This window comes from Plecotus auritus, assembly GCF_963455305.1.
Source record: "Plecotus auritus genome assembly, chromosome: X".
NCBI classification, from domain to species: Eukaryota; Metazoa; Chordata; class Mammalia; order Chiroptera; family Vespertilionidae; genus Plecotus; species Plecotus auritus.
This window is the reverse complement of record NC_137784.1, coordinates 16,598,797-16,617,415: the sequence shown is the minus strand read 5'-3', so window position 1 is coordinate 16,617,415 and position 18,619 is coordinate 16,598,797. Positions and strand designations below refer to the sequence as shown.

Genomic DNA, 18,619 nt, shown 5'->3' with positions numbered 1-18,619 from the left:
GCATATTATAGAGTAGAATGTAAGGTTCACATGACTTTTTTCTCCTAGGAGCTAACAGACAGGCCCCTGGAGACCTACAGTCCTTTCTCCTTGCATCAGCGATTTTCTGGGGAAATGCCTAATTCCATGTCAAGCACTAAGAACAATGTGAGCTATAGAGTAGATGCTAGAAAACGTAGTCCTCATGACCCAAAATCACTTTAGAGACTGAAACTATGTGAACTTTCTTAAGTAGACCACATACATACCCACCCATGTTATAATTTCAACCTAACTACTTCCTCTAATAAAGTACATAATTAACAGTATAAAGTAGAGAGAACATTCGTTTGGTTCTTAGTTTACGAAGAGCTTGAACATACATTATCCAATTGAATCCTTGTGATAATACTTCGTGGCTCATGGGTGGGTGGCATTATTATGGGTGAAGACATAGGCTTTGCAGAGGCAACATGACTTGCCCATTATAACAGAAGAGGCGCTAAAATTGGACACCTGGACCAAGAGCTTTTGTGATTCTAAATCATTAACTCTTTGATAATCAGTTATTTTTTAAATTATTAAATTAATATATGCAAATGATTTTAAAATTTGTTACAAAGAAAACATGTCCCTCCGCCCTTTCCTATCTAACCACCCCCCCAAGGCTGCACCCAGAGGCAGCCACTCGTTACTATTTTTGCTTTAGTCTTCTGCTTAATAATATTTACATTCTATTTTGTGACCCTAATGAACTCCTCTGTACTTTGCCTATAGATTCTATACCGATCACTACAGAGCACCCACAACAGTGTACCAGGATAATATTTCCTTCCCTGTACGTCCAATGGCATCACTTGAAGAAGAATGTTCTCAGTCTTAAGATGAAATGGATTCTCTTTATCGTCCTCCAACTGCTCAAAATCAGACTACCCTTTTTAAGTCGCCAAATATCTGGACCATGTCTTTCTGATACAGTCTTACATATTTCCCGGAACTTCTAACTACCCTTCCTCTTGGATAACTGCACAAGAAACTTATGCTTTCCTCTCCATATCACTAAGATCTTCCAGCTTTTTTATTCTATTGCATGGTACCTACTCCATTCTTAAGGACTTTTCAAATTAGAATCAACTGCTTTCCAAACATAATGCATAGCAATCACCCTCAAATCATTTTTGATTGAAGTTCTAGAATGTTTTCGCTACTTTTTCTATCTCTAGTAAACACACCATCAAGACCGTCAGATAACCTACCTCAAAAAGGTGTGCAAGGGAGGTACATTTCTCAATCCTTAGTCCTCTGATTCACTTGATTGAAAGTTTGGCTGGGTACAGAATTCTGGATTCAAAATCATTTTCTCTCAGAATTTGGAAAGGGAGGGGGTGGCCCTCTGGCCCTGACAGTGCAGCTGCTAAGTTTAAATGCCAGTCACATTTTCATTCACACTGCTGGTTTTCACCTGAGGCCTGATACACCTTGGTTGTAATATTCTTGTTGAAGAATGAGGGACTGGATTAATCATTTGAGGTAGCTCTAACTTACACCAGCTTCCAACTAACCCCTACCCCTTCCCTTCCCATTTCAGTCCTTTGCACCTCCTGGCTCTGCTCCTGGAGTCCCTCCAGGATAACCTCTGGCAACAGGTGCCATCTCTTCTGCTGCCTCCTTTGTGGCTTCTGCTCGGCGTATTTCCCTCTGGTTACCCTACAGCAAGAGGTGATAGCAGTGGTCCACTGAGGAACCTCCTGGTTTCTTTGCTGTTTTTGTTGGTATTCCATTATCATCATTTTAATGGGAACTCCAGGAGTACACTAAATGTTTATCTTGTAGCAAAAGGCATGACTAGCTATACAAACAGCCTTCTCAATTCAACCTTTTTCACTCCAAATCTCAGGGAAATTAAAATACCTTTCATAGTTTTATTGTGTGTGTTTTAGTTCAATCAACACTTTCCAGGAGCCTTCTGAAGACTTGCTTAATTACTCGGACTTTTCTTTGGGAGCAATATTGTTTACATGTCTGTCCTTCCCTTTAAAGCCATGCCAAACGTTTTGTCCATGACTCTTTCCTAATGCTGGATCCGGTAGCTTTTATGTAGTAGAGTCTTAATAAACATTTGCTGAATTTCTAAAATAAGATACAAATGGAATATGAATGTTCCATCTAAGGGTACATTTTAAAAAGTCAATGGAAAAAATTGTCCAGGTTTTTCATGCTCAAGACTTAATGAAATCTCTATTTTGCACAGTCATTGCTCCAAATATCATTCATTAAAACAACATCTATTAAGTACCAAGAGACCTCTACATAGCATATACAATTTTTTAATTTTCAGACAATTCTCCTATAAGAATGAAAAAAATGGAAGCTACAAAGAAAAAAATGCATTCAAGGGAAAAGGGTTAATATCCATAATTTATAAAGAACTCATGTAACTCAACACCAAAAAAAAAACCCCAAAAAAACAAAACCACATCCAATTAAAAAAATGAACAGAGGATCCAAATAAACACTTCTCCAACGAGGACATACATACGGAAAGATGTTCACTAATCATCAGCGAAATGCAGAGCCAGTACACTCGGCGGACAGCTTCAGACCACATGGAAGCACCACCCAACCGTCTCCACAAGTGACTCATTCAAAGGGCAGACTCAGCAGCCTCACAGCCTTCCCCAGAACTTCTGCTTCCAACTTCTCCAAAGCCAGAAGAAGGGCTTGAAGTATGGAAAAACTGGGCTCAGACCAAGAACACTGAGCTAGAGAAGGATGCTCCAGAACAGACTGAAGCCCATTGGGAGATGCCAGCTTCTGTGATTCCAGGAAGATCTCATCTCTTCTGCTGTGGCCAACTTGAATTATGGTCTCTATCTAATGACACCAGAGGCTCGAAATGGAGAAGGTGAACCCTATGATCCAGATATGCTCTACTACAATTTTCCTGTGCATTCAGAAGTATCTTTTTGAAAATGGATGGAGCTGATCCTCCACAGTGGTCACAGCCAGTCTTTGCAGCCAACTGGCCTGGGGGTAAATCCTTCCCATTGAAGTGCCAACAGCAATCAAGTCTCAACTACAACAGGAGGGTGCACACAGCCCCCACATGGGGTACACCTGGAGTGCTCTGCTTGGGTGACTAGGGAGGCTATAGCACTGGACCCTACAGGACACCTACTACACAAGGCCACTCTACCAAGTCCAGGAGACATAGCAGCTCTACCTAATACACAGAAAGAAACACAGGGATGCTGCCAAAATGCAGAGGCAAAGAAACATTCCAAGATGAAGGGGAAAAAAAAAACACAGAAAAAATAAAACTCCAGAAAAAGAACTAAACAAAATGGAGACAAAAAATCTACTAGTTGTAGAGTTAAAAACACTGGTTATAAGGATGCTCAATTAACTTAGGGGAAGAGTAGGTGAAATTAGTGAGAACTTCAATAAAGTGATAGGAAACATAAAAATGAAACTAGAAAACATAAAAAATAAACAGAAATGAAGAATACATTACAGGGCATCAACAGTGAAGTAGATGAAGCAGAGTTCAAATCAGAGATTTGGAAGATAAGGAAGCAGAAAACACCCAATCAGAACTCCAAAAAGAAAAAAGAATTTAAAAAATGAGGATAGTGTAAGGAGCCTCAGGGACAAGATCAAGCATGCCAACATTTGCATCATGGGGGTGCCAGAAGAAGAGAGAGAGCAAGATATTGAAAACCTATTGGAAGAAATAATGACAGAAAACTTCCCCTACCCTGGTGATGGAAAAAGACATACAAGTCCAGGAAGCACAGAGAGTCCCAAGCAAGATGAATTGAATTCAAAGAGGCCCACACCAAGACACGTCATAATTAAAATGCCAAATGTTAAAGACAAAGAATCTTAAAAGCAGCAAAAGAAAAGCAGTTACCTTATAAGCAATTACATAATATTGTAATAACTATGTATGGTGCCAGTTGGGGTACTGGAAATATCAGAGGGAATACTTTGCAAAATATCTGATTGTCTAACCACTATGCTGTATGCCCAAAACTAATACAAAATAATATTGAATGTAAACTGTAATTAAAAATAAAATTTAAAATAAAAACATTTCTAAGAGGAAAAAAAACACAGTTGTAATAGGAGATGCAAGAAGAAAAAAGAGAGAAGTGGTAGCTGAGCACTTAGAGATGGTTAATCAATTCCCCAAACCAATTCAGAAGGCTATTAGAGACAATATATAGTATAGTTCAGTCACACTGGGGCCAAGTCCTGACTTAGGCATTTAATAGATACATTAATAGGTACTTAACCCATCTGGGATTGGCATCCCATTTCTGAAATGGCGCAGAACTTATCTCACTGGGTTAATATAAGGATGAAATGAGATCATGGTGATAAACTAATTTATATAGAGCCTGCCACATTGTAAGCAGTCAATAAATGCTGCCTATTCTCATTACTAAAAATTAATTTCTACAGTATTAATGGAGCTATCAGTAATGGCTTTTTGACTGCTGCATAGAACCATTTGCCTGAAAATAGCCACAAAAGTACCCAATATTGAGAAACTAGAGGTCAACTATCCCAGGGTAGATATATACCCTTTTGATGAAACCTCTTATAACAAAACAGCATGAGTTGAAATTTTTGTTATCCACCAAAACTAAAGCTATCAATCAACCTCCCGAGAGGAAAGAGTAATCTAGAAATAAAAAATTCAAGTCATAACCATACAAGTCTTATCTTTCCCAAGTCAATCCTGAATTCCAGTAGCCACCCTTTAAAAAATATCCAGTATGCTTGGCAGGTATGGCTCAGTGGTTGAGTGTCAACCTATGAACCAGGAGGTCACGGGTTGTGGGCTCGATCCCCAGCGTGGGGCATGCAGGAGGCAGCCGATCAATGATTCTCTCTCATCACTGTTGTTTCTTTCTCTCTCTCTTCCTCTCTGAAATCAATAAAAATATATTCTAAAAAAATAATAAAAATAAGAATATCCAGTATTTGAAGTCCCAGTAACATTATCTTTCGCTAGAGGCCTGGTGCACAATATTCGTGCACTCGGGGGAGGGGGTGTGTGTGTCCCCTCAGCCCAGCCTGTGCCCTTTCGCAGTCTGGGAGCCCTTGGGGGATGTCCAACTGACGGCCTTAGTGCTGCCGCAGAGGCAGGAGAGGCTCCCGCCACCGCCGCTGTGCTCACCAGCCATGAGCCTGGCTTCTGGCTGAGCATCTGCATCCTGGTGGTCAGTGCACATCATAGCGACTGGTCGTTCCACCGTTCGATCGAGTTGCATATTAGCCTTTTATTATATAGGATTGCCCCACAGGGTGAGCTTACAGATGAGGAAGCCAAGTGTCAGACAGGAAGTGACTTGTCTAAGGCCCACATCTAAATGTTTGAATCCAGATTTCTACTGCCTGGTTAAGCTACAAAGTTCCCATTTTCCCCCTAAGCCCCGCTGCCTTACCATATGGATGCCGAAAAGGTCAATTAGAAATGTTTATTTGCTTAATGTTTTGGCAACTGATTTCTCAAGAGAAATGAGGACAAGTGTGATGAAATAGCTACTTGTCATTGGAGGAACCCACATGGGTTGCTGCAAGTGGCCAGTCAGAAATATCTGAGGTAAATAAGGCTGTTAAATGTGTTACAGAAAGGACAATAAAGGAAGTTTACTATAACTGGCCCCTAATATTTCAAATTCTAGTGAGGACTGGTAAATACTGTGGTGTTCACACAGTATGTGTCCTACATAATCCTATTTACCACTTTCTCAGGGGTCTACACTGGAAAAGAAAAAAAATTCAGGGGAAAAAAAGGTGATGTGTCAAACTAGCCAAACTTACATTCTCAGGTAGCAACGGACTGTTCTTTTGGGTTAATGGAGCCTTACTCGTCTGAAATGCAGAGCGAGGGCAGCAAGCATGTCGCCGACTATTGTTAAAGGCACCTGATGGGCAATGGGAGCATTCTGAAAGGCAATGCTATGCTAGTTCACACAGGCTCTGAAAATAAATCCATAAGTAGCTGGATCTGATCTGACCACTCCCTGAAAACAGTCAGCCATCATGCTGTGGGAGACACGCGCACTCTCTCTCATTCTGCAGCGATAGTGTCTACTTACGGTGTTCAGGGCCAAGCTGCAACTCTAACACAGAACTTATTAGAGACAAAGCAGAGTCTTTAACTGCGCTCGCAAAGAGCTTTGGCATTTAAGAAATCATAAATATAAATCATAAATACATTACCTGAAAGCACTAGGAAACTAGAGGCTGCCTCTAACCACCAGCATTCATTTATCTTAGTGGTGGGGGAAAAAGGGCTTAAAAAGTCATGCATGAGACAATGACAGAAAGAGTCATACAGCTCTGCTCCTGGCGGGGTGGCTACCTCGCTGGGAAGGAGTGGCTGACACAGCTGCACCTGGGAATCAGCAAGAACAGGCTCACTGCTCTGGCCTTTAGTGAGTGAGGCTGCTATTCATGCCAAAGAGCAACTGGTTACTATCTGTGAATGTAAGTTCCATGTCTGACAAACAGAAAGCTGGACAGCGAGGTCAGGCCCCGCCTAGCCAGGGGGAAGACAGAGAGAGAATATTCTGATGCTTCTACTCAGGAATACTCCAGCCAAGTCCATTCGGTTCCCATAGTGTATTGATTCAAAACATTGGCACAACTCAGAGGACCCAACAGACTTTGAAAGCAGCTTTGATTCCATGCTTTCTAGTAAAATGTAGGGGCCAATGTCTTACAACAGCAGCCTGAAGTCTTTTCACATTTTGATCTCATTATATATTTTTTTAAATTTATTATCTAAAGTTTTACATATGTCTCCTTTTTCCCCAATTGACCCCCCCCCGCCATTCCCACTCCAGGCAAGCCCCCACCACCCCAATGTCTGTGTCCATTGGTTATGCTAATATGCATGCATATAAGTCCTTTGTTGCTCTCTAACCGCCCCCCCCCACCTCCCCTGCCATTTGTCTCTGGATCTGATCTATTTTTGTTCACCAAATTATGTTGATCATTATATCCCACATATGAGTGAGATCATGTGATAAGTGAAATACAGTTCTGATATATTTTAAGAGGGAATTTGGTTTATCTTTTCTAAAATATATTTTAATTGATTTCAGAGAGGAAGGGAGAGGGAGAGAGGTAGAAATATCAATGATGAGAGAGAATCATTGATCAGCTGCCTCCTGCACATCCCACACTGGGGATCAAGCCCTCAACCCGGGCATGTGCCCTCACTAGGAATCAAACCGTGACCTCCTGGCTCATAAGTTGACACTCAACCACTAAGCCATGCCATCCCGGCTTATCTTTAATTGTAAATGCCTATACCCTAAGACTCAGTCATTCCACTTCTAGGAATCTAATGTACAGAAATACTTCCACACATCCACAAATTTTCCCAACCCTCCAAACACAGACACATAGACACATACACACACACACACACACACACACACACACACACACACACACACACCTTCATTGGGAAATCATTAAATAAATGATAAATTATGGCAATCTACACTATGGATAATCTCTAAATGACAACATAGGCAAAGATCTTCAAAGCAAAGTGAAAAGCACATCATAGAACGTGAATATTTCCAAGCCCATTTATGTAAAAAATGCAGCTCTGTATGGGACTGAGAGAGAAGTGGAGACTCACTTTTACTCTACATTTCTGTATTGTTTGTATTTTTACAGTGAGTATGTCTTTTTTTTTGGTAACTTACAAATTAAAAAAAATTTAGCATGGAAACATAGACTCATATGATTAATATTAAAGTCAGCTATAACCCTACTCTCCACACAGCTGTTGTTTCTCCCTAGGTGCTAGCAATCTTTCAAAATATTTTCCAGTGAACTTGCACTATTACTAACTTTTATAGCATGTGTTTAAAAGATTCTTTTAAAGCATTATTTTAAAGGGCTGCATAGTATTCTATCTTATGAGTGAACCACAATTTATGTCCTCTGTTGTAGAAAACTTGGATCCTCTCATTTTTCTCTAGAAGGAAACCACTGTGATCACCATTCTTGTACATATGACTGTGCATATCTATATTTTCTTATAATACACTTTCTGAAGTTTAATTCACTGGGCCAAAGAATATGACTATTACTAATTTAATTTACTGGGTCAAAGAGAAAGAATATTGGTGGCATTTTTGGAGAAAGGCTGGACCAATTTAAACTTATACCAGAAGTGTGTAAGTGTTGGTAAGAAAGTATTTTTCTGGGCAACAATTCGAGGCAATAAAATGTTTCAATCATTGCCATTTTGAAAGACAAAAATGGCATTTCTCTTTGTTTTTGTTTATACTTCTTTGTTTAATAAAGTTAAACAGGGGGGTAGGGGAGGCCACGGGGGAGGTCAATGGGAAAAAAAAGGGGGGGACATATGTACTACTATTTGTAATACTTCAAACAATAAAAAAATAAAGTTAAACACTTTCCCATAGGTTTATTCTTCGTTTGCATTTGCTATTTTGAGAACTGCCTATTTATACCTTTGTGCAATTTCTACTGGACTACTTCTGTGCCACGAACTTTGAGTTCTAATAGATTATACATTCCTGTACAAAAACTCCTTACAACAATATACCTAGTTGACCACAGATAAAGAAAAGGTTTTAAAAATATAGAAAAGATTTTTTAAATAAACAAAACTTTAGGATCTCGCTTAAATATAGCTCAGGTGTAATCTGATTTGGGTCAACTTCTTTGTACTTAAGGTTAAAATTATTCTTTTACCATTGAATTCTTCAACTTCCAACTCAGGGGCGACCATGTAATACTGTTCACATAACATCTTGGCAGTTTCATACGCATCTGCAAGGAAAGAAAAAAACTTTAGCTGCTGCACTAATAACACAGGCACAAGCAGATAGATATAGATAGATAAATAGATAGATAGATAGATAGATAGATAGATAGACAGACAGACATAATAGATAAGCAAACAAGGACAATTTCTAACTTGATGGATTTTTAATTAACTACTTCCTTTTTAAAAAATAGCCTTTTTGGCTTGCCCAGCTGGTGTGGCTCAGTGGTTGAACATTGACCTATGAACCAGGTGGTCACGGTTCGATTCCTGGTCAGGGCACATGCCCGGATTACAGGCTTGTCCCTGGTGGGAGCTGTGCAGGAGGCAGCCAATCAATTATCCTCTCCCATCACTGATGTTTCTGTCTCTCTCTCCCTCTCCCTTCCTCTCTGAAATCAATAAAAAAAATTTTCAAGCCCTATAGAATTTAAATATGTTAAAACTTGACATATCAACCTAAAATAATACAAAGATAAGATTCAGGTGTGTTCAGACTGTAAGTTTTGATTCATTGACCTCATATTGCTAGCAAATTAAAATTGTATATATTTGACCTCGGAATAAAAATTCTGATTACTTTATTCAACTTTTAGAATTAAACCATTAAAAGAACCACAGACAGAGACATTAGAATAACTGACAAAATGAAATAATGAGGAAATGTTAGTAAGAGGAGAGGAAAAAAAGAGTTGATCACTGTGAAAACAAACATTAAAGTAGGACTTAATTGAAACCCTAAGAAGTTAAAATATAGAATTATATTAAATTTGCAGGGTTTTTTTCCTAGGCTATAATAAACCTCATTAAATATCTGTAAAGTAGTTTTGTAAAAAGAAATCAAGATGCACTCTTTCTGCTTTGGCTATAGCACCAAACAATGCTACATCTCCACCTAGTGACACGATAGCACCAAGCCAACCAAGAACCTCCAGGGCTACTTTATTTAAACCAACAAATCCTAAAATCTAAAAATGATGCTCTGCTATCCATACACAAAGCCAATACACCTCCTCAAAATAACTCCTCCAAGTTTATAACACCTTTAAAGGTGTTTTGACATTGTTCTTCCATTCACCATAAAAGGAAATGTATCCACTAACTGTGGTATCTCCTCATGGCATTTGCTTGCCCAGTGGCATGAGATTATAATGGTATTATTAAGAAAAGGTATTACACAAATGCAACATGCGGAAAAGATGGTAGAACCCAGATAGAAGCCGCCAACTTGGGACCCAAAGACCCAGTGTGTTTCCTAAAACCACATGGGAATAAGAATTTTTAAAACATCATGACAAATTATGGTGTATCCGTGCTGTAATTAAAAATCACATAATGATGCTTGAAAAACTCAAAATACCACAATGAGACTCACATACACCAGCTAGTCAAGTATTTGGGGGATAGTAATAGTAAAATCTACATTCATACACATCTTCATAAATTCCCATTGCACATCATAATGCCTTGGACATGATACACAGCTAGCAAGCGTTTGATAAATGGAACAATCTTCTTGCCCATGAGAAAGTTCTCAAGGTGAAATCAATTATACTGATGAGCGATGTTCTTTTTCTTAAAATCCTTACCCAAGGATATGTTTTTTTTTAAAAAAACTGATTTTGAGAGAGAGAGGAAGGAGGGAGGGAGAGAGGAAGGGAGGGAGGGAGGGAGGGAAAGCTAGAGAAGAGAAACATAGAGCAGTTGTCTCCCATATGCACCAGACCAGGAATTGAACCCACAACCTAGGTATGTGCCCTAATTGAAATCAAACCCGAAACCTTTGGGTGCATGGGATGATGCTCCAACCAGCTGAGCCACCAGGCCAGGGCGAGAAATGTTCTTTTTTGTCAGACTGGGAACTAGAGGCCTTGCGTGGTTCCCAAACCTCATTGTATGTGGAATTCACTACCAAGTTTTTTAAAAAATCCAAATGATAAAATAAGCCCCTAGAGATTCTGGTCTGTGTTGAGGCCTGGAAATCTATATTTTAAAAAGCTTAGTAAGTAATTCTGAAGAGAAGCTAGATTTGGGGACCACTTGCCGGGAAAGCCAAGGCCGGGCCATGTTAACTCAGTCACTATCTCTCCCAGGACATGAATGATCATGGGGGTATTGGGGTGTATACAACACACATGTACTCCAACTTCTATTTCACTTCTATTTAAGTGAACTAACATAAAAATGTAAAAACTTTAAAACATCACCAAATAACCAAAATTCAACTACTGGCTTATAATTTCATGTCTTTCATTTTGGGGTAGAATGCAAGTTCTACTTAATTAGAAACCAAAATTTTAAATATGATGATTTACCAAATTACTTTTATCTGCAATACATCTGAGCAAGTAATTACAACCAATCTTTAAAAAAAAAAATTTTAATTGATTTCAGAGAGGAAGAGAGAGAGAGAACGAGCTAGAAACATCAATGAGGGAGAATCATTGATCGGCTGCCTCCTGTACGCCCCCTACTGGGGACTGAGCCTGAAACCCAGGCATGTGCCCTGACTGGGAATCAAACCCGTGACTCCTGGTTCATAGGTCGACGCTCAACCACTGAGCCACACTGGCTGGGCTCCAAACAATCTTTAAAAGGAAATTATTATTACTGCCACTAAACATAAATGCTATTCATTGTTTTAAGGATCAGTTTCCAAGGACAATAAGATAATGATCATAAAGTAACTAACAAAACTGTGGGTGTGGCACATATATACTTCCCCCAGGCTAGAACACTCAACCTGTAAAAACACAAGACTGATTATTTACTTAAAAGGCCAAGTCATAAAGAGTAGGGTGAAGGTTCACCGAGCAACTAGCTGAACAGATCCAACCTAGCCAGGAATTTAAGAAAAAGCACACAGGAACATTTAATACATTATGGAGGTTATTTTATTAATTTTTGTTAATTCTCACCGAGGATATTTTTTCATTGATTTTTAGAGAGAGTGGAATGAAGGGGGAGAGACAGAGAGAGAAACATCGATGTGAGAGAGACACATCAATTGACTGCCTCCAGCACACACTTGCAGGGCCTGGGATGAGCCTGCAACCGAGGTACGTGCCCTTGACCAGAATTAAACCCAGGACCCTTCAGTCCATGGGCTGACACTTTACCCACTGAGCCAAACCGGCTAGGGCTATTTTATTAATTTTTTATTAGAAGATTTGCCTATTCAAAATTCACCATAGAACTCTTCTATCAAATATTGGCCTCTGTCGTGAATACACATAATCGTTTGTTTATAAATATCTTAGAAGAGGCGGGGCAAGGATGAATGAGTGCTGAAAAAAAAAACAAACATGAAGGTGCCAAGGTCCTTAACAGGTTTAATAGGATACAGAAAACCGTGAAGCTCAAGTTTAAGAAGCCAGTGCCAGAACAAGGTGATGTACATGGCCACAAAGCATTGCAAAGTCACAGATGTGCTGCTTTTTAGAAACCCTTGTAAGTTACAAATAAAGTATGTCTAGCATCATCCTTCCACCCAAAATGCATCCCGAGTGAGAACCACCAGGTATTTTTAAGTACCAGACCCTTGATCACCCTACAAACCACAGCCGACTGGAGATGTGGGGGGCAGAGCATCTAACGAAAGGGCAACCAATCTACAGGCTGAGCAAAATCCTACAACCTGTGGTTGTGGGCAGAAAGACAGGCTGAGCTGAGTCAATGAACTTCATCTTTTGAGAATTTCAGATCAAGACTCGGGCAGGGCAGAAGACAAAAAGGAAACTCTGAGAGTTAACATCATCTAGAAGGCCTGCGGTGGCCATTGCCCTAAACAAGTCTGCCAGTCTACGGACAAGAGAGAGAGGCAGAGGGGCTAGGACTTGGCAACCCCAGTTACAAAGATACACAGAAAGCAGCCTTGTTTTCTGTTTCCTAGTTCCAATGTCTATAGCTCCGACTGTGAAGTGCTTCCTGCCCTTGGATTTTCATGGGACCTACTAGGTTCTTTCAATAAATCTGTTTCTTGAACTAGTGTGAGTGGGTCTCTGTTATTCGCAAACTGAAGAGCCCCACATGAGAGCACAAGACATTATTTCCGAACCAAAATAATGACACACTTTCAGGATGCCATTTGTATGCCATTATGCTAAGCCTACTGGCATATAGGAACAACACAGGCAGGCTAACATCGCTGCGAGAGGTGATTTTTGTACCAAGTATTTAAGTTTGTACCTTTAAAATTATCTTCCCACGGGATTTTCCATTTTCTTTCCTGGTTTCTCACAAAGAAAGGAGGAAAGGGTCACAATGGAAGGAACCTCCCAGAAACTGCTTTACAATACTAATTCTAGCATTCACTACCTCGAGTCTATAATTTGCAGATGTGTAAAGGTAGATATTAATGTGCTAAGTAAGCGACAAGGAGGCATGCTTCAGCGTTCCACACATTCAATTAATGTTGTATGTGATGCACCCCACTTTTATACATTTATACAACTGGCTAGTCAAAAATAAAAATATTGTCCCTACCCTTCTACATAAAAGTTTTCTCTAGTCTGTCTCAAGAGATCTAAGCATGGAATCATTGTTAGTTCATTAAGGCTTCCTAAGGCTATAAAACACATGCGCATGCATAGGCAAATACACGCATGCGTATCAGATACACACACACACACACACACACACACACACACACACACACACACACACACACACATATGGATCATCTGGGGCTGGACATCTGACTGGCCTAAACCAGGATCTTTCCAGCTGAGAAAATCAATGGTAGAGCTGTCATTAAAACCCAGAAGCCCAACTCCCTCTACACAAAGCTTCCTAAAACAAAAGGAAGGGAAACAATATTAGAGATAGAGATGCCAAGTTAGAAGATTAACTGAGAAATCTCAGAGCATACGAGAAGGTAAAAACCTTGTCAAAAATACCAACTACTCTAAAAAAAGGAAGGGAGTGGTTAAGACTTCATTAAGAGGCCAAGGAAACTGACATGCACTTGTGGGTACTGGGAAGAAAAGCTGGCCCTAGCTGGTGGATAGAGCATCGGCATGCAGACTGAAGGGTCCCAGGTTCGATTCAGGACAAGGGCACATGCCCTGGCTGCGAGCTCGATCCCCAGTAGGGGGCGTGCAGGAGGCAGCCGATCAATGATTCTCATCATTGATGTCTCTATCTCTCTCTCCCTCTCCCTTCTTTGAGGAGAAGGAGGAGGAGGAGAAGGGGAGAATGAAGAGAAGGGGAGAAGAAAGAGGAGGAGGAGGAGGAGGAGGAGAGGAAGAGGAAGAAAAAGAAGGAGGAGGAAGAGGAGGAGGAAGAGGAGGAGGGGGAGGAGGAGGAGGAGGAGGAGGAGGAGGAGGAGGACGACGACGACGACAACAACTGGAGAGGCTGGGGAACTCTTGAGCCCTTCTGGGTGTTGATCCTGGGGCCTTTGGGGTGGACACTCCAATACTTTTTTGCTAGAAGAAATGGAAGAATTTCCAGGCATTTTTACCACTGGTGCTCTCTGTCTTATTTGTCCTTTCACAGTCTTATTTTAAGCCAGAAAGAGTGTCTACTCGGGTATTTTGACACTCACCAAATTAACTAATAGGGCCCATGGGGAATGAAATAGAAAACTGTTAACATTTGCTTCAGTCTACAGGGAGAAGAGACCTTCAGGGTTCCTGCTAGGTGGCCCAGCCCATTTTGCCATGGCAGGAAAGGTAACTGATTTAAGGCCCCATTGAAGAATAAAGATTGTACACACCTGGCTGGAAAAATCATTTGACTCTAGAGATAATGTGCATTGCAGATCAGACATAGGAAGGATTCCAACAATACTGATACAGAGGGCAGAATAGAGGTTCCTAGCATCAGGTACTGAATTCGCCCAGGAAGATCATGTGTGATGGACATGAGTGCTGGAGATGGGGAAATACACAAAGACTATGGATTTCGTAGAGACAAAGGTTACTTACATCATTCCCAGTTTTATACCAATCTGTAAATTTGGTATGAATTCAAATGTATAAAGCAATGGGTTATAAAAGCAGGTCATTATTCTCTTCTCTCTTGTCCCACATTTTCTATTGTCTTCAATGAGCATTTTTTTTATTATTTTGGTAACATAGGATTAGTATTCACTGACTCAACTGGGAACAGGAATTGGATGATTGACAAAAATGTTGGCTAAAGTGGGAAACCATAAAATATGACTATTATCATAAACATGACTTAAAATACACATGTAAATACACCATTTATTCCTCTACCCATCTTTCCATGTAAGGCCAAAGCCTCTTCTTTGAATATGGATGGGTTAGGGTTCTAGCTCATCTATCTTAGATTAAAAAATACCACATACATCTATGAATATTCCAATTCCCATGTCTTTTTTTAAAAAAATATATTTTATTGATTTTTTACAGAGAGGAAGGGAGAGGGATAGAGAGTTAGAAACATCGATGAGAGAGAAACATCGATCAGCTGCCTCCTGCACACCCCCTACTGGGGATGTGCCCGCAACCAAGGTACATGCCCTTGACCGGAATCGAACCTGGGACCTTTCAGTCCGCAGGCTGACGCTCTATCCACTGAGCCAAACCGGTTTTGGCTCCCATGTCTTTTTTGTTGTTGTTGTTAATCCTCACCTGAGGATATTTTTCCCATCGATTTTTTTTTTTGAGAAAGTGGACAGAAAGAGAGAAACATCAATGTGAGAGAGACACATAAACTGGTTGCCTCCCACATGTGCCCTGACCAGGGGTGGGGATCGAACCTGCAACCAAGGTACATGCCCTTCACCAGAATCAAACCTGCGACCCTTCAATCCACGGACCAACGCTCTAACCACTGAGCAACCCAGCTAGGGAAAGTTTACACAATCCTATATAATAAAAGGCTAACATGCAAATAGACCGAATGGCGGAACTGACCAACCAAACAACCGGTCGCTATGACGTGCACTGACCACCAGGGGGCGCGCGCGAACCACGGTGGGCGTCAGCTGCGGTGGGATGGTGCAGGTGAGTGGGGGTGCCAGAGCAAGGCAGGGTACCGGTCACGGTCATCGGGGCGAGCCTCTGGTGGTTACTAAAAATTCTTTGTTCCCATGTGCTGAGGTCCCACCTGGTGTTCGCACCTGCTTGCTGGAGCCGGAGCCGGAGCCGCTGCTCACACCTGCTGCCAGCACTGGTCCCGATCACTCAGCGCTGTCAGCGGGTGCCGGCTCCGATTGCCCCTGAGGGCTTCTCCACCTCCCTCTGCTCCTGAAGGGTGATTGGGGCAGCAGCCGCTGCTTGTAGCTGCTGACAGCACCAGCCCCTCTTGCACCCGCTGCTGGCACCGGCCCCAATCGCTCCACACTGTCAGTGGGTGGGAGTGGCGGCGGTGGGAGCAGGGCTGCCAGCACACAGGGGACTAGAGGCTGCGGCAGGAGGGGCCAGGTAGGGGCATGGAGGATGGGCCGAGACCCGCCCCTGTGCCCACTGCAGCCTCGGGGCCCACAGTTCCTTTCAAGGTGCACAAATTTGTGCACTGGGCCCCTAGTATTTTAATAAATTATGTACTCACAACAGGTGGTATAACTTATACCAATGGTTTGAGGACAAATAAGTGACCTTTACTAAACATATGGCTCACCAGATGGGTGAGAGACAACAGCATCCAAGAAAGTATGTACAAGCCAGTGTACCTAGTGTGCTGAGGGTATCAGTAGGTGTGATTTATGAAGGGAATGAAGGGTGGCAGAGAAGTTGACTGCATGGATGCTACTTGCTGTGTTTACGCATTTTGAGAATCTGAAACCACCCTCCACTGTTGTTTTCCTTAAGGGAAGAGGCTGTTGAGAAATGAAAAGCATGGTTTGAAAGAGGCAGTGGAGAGCAAGGGACATGCCAGTCCCTCCTTCCTCCATGAGTGTAGGGGTAGGAGTGTGCATGCATATGCTTGTGTTGGAGGAAGAAGCATTTCTAAGTGGCAGAGGGACCTGGAAGTGTCTTTTATTGGACACAGTCTCACCAGGAAGCCAGACTTCAAGCTATGCCAAACAGCCTGACTGGCATGGCTCAGTGGTTGAGCATCGATCTATGACTCATGCCTAGGTTTCGGGCTCGATCCTGAGTGTGGGGCGTGCAGGAGGCAGCTGATCAATGACTCTCTCTCATCATTGATGTTTCTACCTCTCTCTCTCCCTTCCTCTCTGAAATCAACAAAAATATATAACTTTTTAAAAATTACGCCAAACAAGTGGTAGAAATGATGAAATGGGAGGGTGGAGTAAATTTTGTTCACTATGCAATAGTGGTCTCACTGGGTGAAAACTCAAAAGGGTCAAGAGAGAGAGTGAAGATAAGGCTGTAAGCGAGCACAGGAAGAGGGAGGGGAAAGGAGAGGATCTGGTCCGCGGTCAAAATCATAACTACACAGGACAAAGGAAGCAGGAAGCTGTGAGGCAGGCCGTAGACATGAACTCTCAGTTTCTTTAAAATATTGACTGAACTGTTTTGCACGTGATCTTCAGCTGGTTTTTGGTACAAAATCTCTGTCCCTAAGAGGAGTGATGCACACGTGGGTGAGAGTAATTGCAGACCTCTCGAACTTTACACCCCTGTTAGAAAAATCAACAGAAGTACAGCTGTCAAGGCCGGGTAGTTGGTAATGAATCCAAGAGCAGTACAGACAGTAAGCGCTGCAAAACAAGATTCTTTTGGCCTCAAGAGGCAAGTTGAAGCAGGTTCCTCCTCACCCTCTCCAATGCCTCTGACTCACTTTAGCACTGCTCATTCCTCTGCTACACAGAAGGGCTAACAGTTGCCTAGAACTCGCTGTCGCTCACCTAGTTGTACTGATTCATGGTTAAAACCTCCCTAAAAACTGCCCCGCCAGCATGGCTCAGCGGTTGAACACCGACCTATGAACTAGGAGGTCACGGTTTGATTCCCAGTCAGGGCACTTGCCTGGGCTGGGGGCTCGATCCCAGCTGAGGGGTGTGCAGGAGGCAGCCAATCAATGATTCTCTCTCATCAGTGATGTTTCTATCTCTCCCTCTCCCTTCCTCTCTGAAAAAATATATATATTTTAAAAACTCCCTAAAAACTAATGAAAGACTGTATTTGTGAAGAAATAGTGAGTGCAGAATAAAGAATCCGCATGTACCCATTTACTAGCTTCAACAGTGTTCAACACATGCCAAATCTTTTTCACTACCCTCCCCTCTGTATAATTTAAAGTAAATCCCATGTGTCATTTTCTATCATGCGTAATATTTTGAAATACCTCTCTCGAAAAGCTAGGACTCAAAAAGCTAGGACTCCTTTAAAAAAAAACACACACACAATATCAATATCACACCTACAAAAATTAGCAATCTTCCTTGAATGTCAAATATCCAGTTGTCTTATAAATGTCCTAAGTGCGTTCTAAAAATATTTTAGACTTTGTGCCAAAAATAAATGTAAAGGCACCAAAGTGTTACATAATCAGTGGTATAAATGAGAAGCCACACGACTTGTGTGAAGGCCAAGGACTTCTGCTAGTAAACTTGTGTACCATGCTGACTGGGTGCTAGCACTGCTTTAGGAGCTCTGCATATAGTAACTCATTTAACCCTATGATACAGGTGAATGTACCATTTTATAGATGAAGAAACTGAGGCCGCCCAAAGAGTTTACATAACACATCCAAAGTCGCTCAGCTAACCCAAATGTCCATCAGCCGGTGAATAAAAAAAATGTGGTTTATCCATTCAACTGAAGATTATTTGGCTATAAAAATGAATGAAGTACTAATGCCTGCAACAACATGGATGATCCTTGAAAACATTATGCTAAGTGAAAGAAACCAGACACAAAAGAC

The 18,619-nt window shown here is 41.5% G+C and overlaps 1 protein-coding gene across 2 annotated transcripts in view; it reads right to left on the bottom strand.

The window, feature by feature from the left end:
- The window catches only part of PDK3 (pyruvate dehydrogenase kinase 3), a 68,487-nt gene that overhangs the window by 12,537 nt on the left and 37,331 nt on the right, over positions 1-18,619 (bottom strand). For both annotated transcript variants that reach the window (XM_080653621.1, XM_080653622.1), the window contains exon 6: positions 8,740-8,817. In XM_080653621.1, coding sequence (XP_080509747.1) covers positions 8,740-8,817 — 78 coding nt within the window. The remainder of the gene's footprint in view (positions 1-8,739; positions 8,818-18,619) is intronic.